The following is a 7,102-nucleotide window of genomic DNA, read 5'->3' as shown; positions in this document are numbered from 1 at the left end:
GGAGTGATTGAAAGAAAAACACCCACAGCAATAAATACAAAAATGGCAACAAATCCAGGTCAGGAACTCATTATTTAAAATGTCCAATTTTTAAGAAAGAGGTGGAGGCAACAATAAGAAGAATACAGCCTATAGATAGGAAATATAAAAACTGGAAGATCCCGGAGAAGCCCCAGATACTGAATTTTCAAGATAAATATTTTAAATGGAGTGTTGAAAATATGTTACAAAACTTAAAGACAACCGTGTGTAACAGTGAAATGAAAGTCAGGAAGTGATGTCTCACTGTATAAAGGACACTAACAGAGATCCGATTTATTTATTTATTTATTTTGACTTTAGTGAATAACTCTGTTGCTTTAGATAGCAGGTGCAGGTATCAGCTTAGCACTTTCCCACTAGGGAACGGATTCAGGATGGGGGTATATACTGTATTTTTCTCTTTGACTACTAACCGTCTGTGAGTTTAATAGGAAAGAAGGGTGATGTGACCATCCTGAGTTCAGCGGCTGCTGGTGTTGAACTGTAGATAATATTGGGCAGTAGGTTGATTAGTATAAATTACCGAGTTCAGGTAATTTTGCTGGGCCTTTTGATCCTTGGCCAGCTGCTCATTGAAGGAGCCCAGCCCTCGCTGAAATTCCGCACACAATTCCCTCTCCTGCTCCTCTAGCTCCAGTGCTGCTTGGGCCAAGGATATAGTTTGGTTTGCCCATTCAGTATCCAGGGCTTGTTCAGCCTGGCGCTGTGCCTCCTTCTCATGGCGTTGTTCCTCCTGGGCTTTCCTGATGTCAGCTTGCTCCTGCAGAGTCATACCCTTCCAGCAATATGGCAGGACTCGGTGGGGAGCCATGAGGTGTTGAGCAACCTGGGGGTTCTCAGTCAGGAGGTTACTGGTGATCTGCTTCTGTATGTCTGAGAGGTTGGCTTCCTGTTGGCACTGATGTTCCTGGCGCTGCTGCTCAGCCAGCTTAGCTGCCTGAGCTTTGTTGTCATTGGCTCTGGCAGACATCATTGCGATACAAGACTCTTCCAGCCTGGCCATCTGGGCAGCACGTATATCCATGGCTTGCTGCAGCTGGTCACTAAGCATATCTGCATATTTCTCTTCAGCCTTGACTTGCTGTTGCTCCTGCAGCTGCCTTTCCAGGTTAGACCTGAACTGCTGCTGTTGCATTCTCAGGAATGAGGCTCTATCCAGGTCCTCCCCCAAGAAGCACTGCATGCTGGCTGGACCACTGAAGGGACCTTTGTCACTGAAACAGGCTGGAAACTCCTGAAATTGGGCTGGAAACTCCTGGAAATGGACTGGAATCCTTTGGAATTGGGCTGCATCCTGAAGTTCAAATTCCCATCTGTTCTTGAATTCCTGCTTCTGCTGTCGAAAATTCTGGATTTTCTTGGCCATACGACGTGCTCGTTTTGCCTCCTCCTTCTCTAGCATCTGGACTACCAGATCATACTGCACCTTCTTGGTATCATAAGCTGCCTCCTTATTTCGCTCAGTTACCTCCTGAAGCTTTCTCTCCTCCACTTGGTTGTTCAAGGCTTCCACATTCACCCCCATGACTCGGTTTCGCACATTGAAAAATCTGGTCTGTCGATCCTTTTCTCGATTTCTTCTAGCCTCAGTGGCGGCCACCTCCTTGGGATCTGGTGACAGGTCCACTTTATACATCTTTCTCAGTGAGGAATGCTGATTTTGAAGCTCCTAGGTTAGGGATGGATCCAAGTCTGCTCCTGGGTTACTACGGCAGTCTTTGAAACCTTGGGGGACATAACCTTAACTTGTGACTCCTCTCAGCAAGCGTGGGTTCAGGGCCCTCCTGCTTTCTGGATCTCCAAAGCTGCTTTTGAGTCCTCTGGCTCCAACTCCTGTACAACTCAGGCCGCAGTCTCTGTGTTCTGTTGCTGTGCCACACAAAGGGGGAGGGGCCCAAATGGAAGTCAAAGGCTTGCGCCCTGGCAACCGATCAACAAAACTCCCTATGTCAAAGTTGCCGCCTTGGGTTCTAAGAGATCAAATTTAAAATAGATCTGTATTCAAATTCTGGAACTGAACTGTTTTTATTGAATTTCTTTTCAAATGTAAGCTAGTTTTTTCACACAGTTTTATTCTTTTTCCCTGTAGTTCCTTCTCTTGTCAGACAGGTTCACATTAAAATCTTTCCGTTTTCTTTCAATTACTGCTCACGTGAACATTTTCAGTTATTGTTCACAGATGATTTTCAAATACATTTTCTGATCTTCTAGGACACTGGCTATATTAAAATGATCTTTTCATAAATATTCACAATTTTATTCCTTTTATAATGCATTTAAGATATTTTGTTAAGTAAAAAATACAATTATTATTTCTGCTTTTTTAAAGAAATGTAATATAACAAGTAGCAGTTGATAAGATGGTATCAGTACAATAAACATCAAGAATACAAACTAACAATGACATGTATGTTAAATCTGGAGTTATTTTCATATAATTTGACCCAACAGTCTCTTTATTTTATTGTAATATATGCTCTGGTTTTAGTAAATGCCAGGTTCCTCTTAATTATTAATTTGTTATTATATGTTAATGTCATGGAAATTGTTCACAACAACAACATAGCTTGTTTATCTGATATCTTCATTTTTTCAGAAATTCTTTTATTATCATTTATTTATCATCTCAACTTTGGTTGTGGGTGACAGGGTACTTGGAATATTGGAGTAGTCTACTTTAAAAAATGCTTTTCTTTTAAAGGCATAAAAATCATAATGAAAAGTGGCAAATGCCTGAGTCTTTATAAGAGCTCTATTACTGATTTATCAGTTCATTATGTTCTTAATTTCCCCATTTATAAATCTTGACATCTGATTAACTCTCTAGTGCTATTTAAAGCACCACCCATATATGATGCATCAAATACATAGAGGAAAATATGATGGTTATTCATCAGCTTTAATGCAAGCTACTGGTGTACCTTCCTGCCAAAAAAGTAAGGTAAAATAGAGGAACCCAGCAAGGGAAAACAGACATTATCTTTATAGTAAGAAATCAGTTGGATGGTATATGCTTTCTTTTTCCTATTTTGTAATAATTTACTGTAGTGTTAATTTTATTATCCCAGGGAAAATGCAATACAATATTTTGTCAAAATTATTTATAAATTATTTTTAATTTTATAAGTATATAAAAATAATTCAAGCTAATATGTAATAGGTGTTAAGATTATACTAGTAATTCAATAAGTATTTATGTGCATATCACTTACTGAGTGTTGGTAAATAAATTTATAAGGTACTATTTCTGTTTTCACTGAAAATAATCACGTATTTAAGCAGGTAATGTATCTATATGCATTTCTTTATATACACAGAAGACCTTAGTGGGACTCAGTGGCAGACTATGAATACTACAAAATCGCAAATAACCAAGATGTCAAGGTAAATTTTATCAGTATTTTTATTTTTTATTTTTATTGAGTTTATTGGTATATTTTAGGTATACAGTACAGTCACATTCAGGATAGGGGAAAGGTAATAAGGGAAAAGAAAAAAAATTATCAGTATTTTTAATTCCTTTACCAGGTTATTCACTTATTAGAATATTCATTCATTCATTCATTCATTCATTCATTGTGTGTCAATGTTTTAGATACAAAATAAAATGTGTTTAGTAAATACCGTAAGTATATCTTCATCCATCCATTCAATAAAGAATAAAACATTTAATATTCTTTGACTTCTCACTAATTATGCTAGATGCTGATGCAACAAAGATAATTTAGCCTAATCCTATCATTTCAGATCATTAAGTCTCAGACAAGTAAACACACTGTAGCATGTTTACTAAGTATCAGGACGCCTTGGTGGTAATTGTATGTGCATGTGTAGAGCAGTGCATTTGTGAGTGTATGTGTGTGTATGTGGTGTGCGTATGTGCTATTTGTTCAAGGATCCATATTTGAAAAATTTCCAAGAGATAGTATCTGTTTGACCTTTTCTCCAGGCTTAATTTCAGCTCTAGAATTGTTATTCAATAAATGTCATCAGAAATTGCCTTAATAAAGACTAATACAGTACTATATTGTGGGAGCACATAAAAACTCTTTTACTTGAAAGGACAGTGGAAGTTCCCCTTGCAAGTTGGCATTTCAACTGACTTTTCAAAGGTGAACCTGGACTTTTTAGATCAACAAGATAAAGAAGTGTATTTTTAAAAATGTGCAAATTCAGTCAATTCATCTACAAATATTTCTGTAGCCATTTAAGAAGGTTAATCATAGGAAAATTTCAGTGAGTGACTTGGAAATTTAGAGATAACCAAAATAAAAAAATAGTACTGTGTGCAGCTAAAAGAAATTAGACATTTATTACAATAATATAAGAAGTCAATGGAATACTGAATACAACTGAAAAGTATGGAAATTTGCTTAAGAATTTTGATTGACAGAGTGGGAAGTATTAGGAGGTTACTAATAATGATGAACAAGGAAGACTTCATGAATTCAAACAAGGGCAATGGCATTAGGAAATAGTGGAAGTTTCCCAAAGAAATTGTGACTCTTCAGATGTAGTAAATAAATAATGTACTTATAATCTAAAATGGTACTCTATTTTTAGGAATATGCTTATGGTTACGTTAGGAATACATAGAGGAAGTATTTGGTGTGAAGGTTCAATAAATACTGATTTGTGCATCATGAGTTAAGAGTAGTTTGAAAAAAATCTAAGGAAATTTGACTAGAATTCAAAATATTAGATACGTTAAGTTTTATCTACAGGTGGCAGAATGTTCGTATTGTCTGAGCTACATGGGGTACTAATTCAGGAGAATTCCTTGAAGCGTCTAGCCCAGGAGATCTATATCAGCCTGGACTATGTAAAATACCTGTATCTGAAAAATTAATAAATAATATATTTTTTAATTACTGTGAAAACTCTGTAGGTAACACGTAGTATCCAAAGAACATCTAGGATACTTAGAGTAAAACAGGTTAGATGCTGTGATTCTATGTAATATCAAATAATTCTACAAAACAAGAAAGAAAAAAGAGTAAGAGAGCCTTCATGGTCATAAAATAGCGACCAAGGAAGAGGAGTGCTAATATATCATTCAAAGAATTGATATAAACTTCCCTCATACTACTGCTATTGGTGTATCCCACACATTTCCTTATGTTGTGTTTCATTTAATTCTAGAATTATCATTTAATTCTGGAATTTAAAAAACATTTTCTAATATTTCATGACCCATTACTTATTTGAAGGTATAATATTTCATCTCCAAGTGCCATAGAGTGTGCTGTTAATTTCTAATTTCATTCTACTATGATCTTATAAAAATATAATGAATAAGTTGTTTTTGTTTATTGAAATTTACTTTATGGTTAAAAATAATATCTGTTTTAAAGCTTTTCATGAGGTGCTTTAAAAAGATGTATATTCTGCAGCTGTTGGATAGACTGCTCAGTAGATGCCTATTATATACCCTTGATCTGTAATAAACTTTAACTGATATTTCCTTGTTGATACATTTTTCTCTAGAAGATATATCTATTGGCGAGAGTAGATTATGAAAATGAATATTTCTGTAGCCGAGCAAGCTCTCACTTGATATGTACACTCTTATTTGTTTTACAACATTTGATGCTCTGGAATTCAGTTCATTATACTAATCATATTAATATGGGCAGAGGATTTAGCTCAGCTGTTCGGTGGCCTGCCTCACAAGTGCAAGGACCCGAGTTCGATCCCCAGTACAAAAAAAAAAAAAAAATTATATTAATCATTATGATTCTTAATTAGTCCTCCTTAAATTAAAATATAGTGATGTTCTTCAGCTTTTGTTACTGTTTTTGTCTTAAATTTAGTTTTCTAGATATAACAATAACAATTTTTGCTTGCTTTGTATTCCATTTGATTGCATTATCATTTTTCACATTTTCAGTTTCAGTTTGAGTCTTTAGAAGTGAAGTAAAATTCTCACAGGTCACATAACATTGAGTCTTGCTTTTTAATCCATTCTTCCAATCAATATCTTTTGAGTGTTTAATGATCACTTACACCCCGTTATTATTGGTAGGTATTGAATTATTTCTGACATTTTTTATATTTTTGTGGTTCTATTGTGCATACAAGCTTTATTTACTCCTGTATTATCTATTCTCAGAATTTATTTGTTGTATTGATAAAGTCTGATTTTTCTATTTCTCATTTGCAATTATCATTCTAATATGATCTATTGTTTCACATGTCTCACCATAAAGATTAACTTCTGGTGGAGTTCCCTCAGCATGTTTTCTTGTGGGTATGAATTTCCTCAGTTCTTGCTTATCTTGCAGTATCTTGATTTTTTCCTTCAGTTCTGAATATTAACCTCGCTGTATCTACTAATGTAGATTGACAGTCATATTCTCTCACAATCTCAAATATATCGCTCCATACCCTTCTGGCTTGCACATGTTCTTATGGATTGGTTACCTTATAAATGGCTTGATGTTTCTCTCTTGAAGTTTTCAGTTTTCCTTCTTTGTTCTGCATCTTTAATAGTTTTGCTTTAATGTAAGATTGAAAAGCTTTTCTCTGGTCATACCTATTTTGGGGTCTAAGAGCCTGTACCTGATATTCATATCTTTCCCAAGAGTTAAGATTTTTCTGCCATTGTTTCACTGAACAGTTTTTTTTTTAATACCATTACTCTGCATCTCACAATGTTTCAATTAAAGCCATGATTTATAACTTTGATTACTTGAACTTTTTATACTGGCCCCATATTTTGACCATCCATTCTGATGTGTCAACTTCATTAAATTAAGAAATTCCTAGAGGATTAGTAAAGCATTGTTTTAGTTACTTTATTATCACTGATACACAATACCTGACAGTCACAACTTTAAGGAGGAAAGGTTTATTTTGGTTCAAATTTTGTAGAGATTCCTGCTTTTATTGTTTTAATTAAATGAAAATTAATTAGGAAGTGTAAATACAATAGAAGTTAGAGAGAAGATTCTATTAAAATATAATGCAAAATAGGGTTGGGTATTTAGGTCAGTGGTTTCACTGCCTACCTTGCAAGCACAAGGACCTGAGTTCGATCCTCAGTACAATATATATATAT

The 7,102-nt window shown here is 34.9% G+C and overlaps 1 protein-coding gene across 1 annotated transcript; it reads right to left on the bottom strand.

The window, feature by feature from the left end:
* Positions 1–315: 315 nt before the first annotated feature.
* On the bottom strand, positions 316–1,926 carry LOC104849126 (RIB43A-like with coiled-coils protein 1). Its single transcript, XM_010605423.1, has one exon. The coding sequence runs from the start codon at positions 1,676–1,678 to the stop codon at positions 503–505; it is 1,176 nt and encodes a 391-aa protein (XP_010603725.1). The 5' UTR covers positions 1,679–1,926; the 3' UTR covers positions 316–502.
* Positions 1,927–7,102: the final 5,176 nt, after the last annotated feature.

This window comes from Fukomys damarensis, unplaced genomic scaffold, assembly GCF_012274545.1.
Source record: "Fukomys damarensis isolate Sample0158 unplaced genomic scaffold, DMR_v1.0_HiC HiC_scaffold_1, whole genome shotgun sequence".
NCBI lineage: Eukaryota > Metazoa > Chordata > Mammalia > Rodentia > Bathyergidae > Fukomys > Fukomys damarensis.
This window is presented reverse-complemented; position numbering and strand designations above follow the sequence as displayed.

Bases quoted from the DNA above. Each gene is read 5' to 3' on its own strand.
- LOC104849126 (XM_010605423.1), bottom strand. From the start codon at position 1,678: ATGTATAAAGTGGACCTGTCACCAGATCCCAAGGAGGTGGCCGCCACT.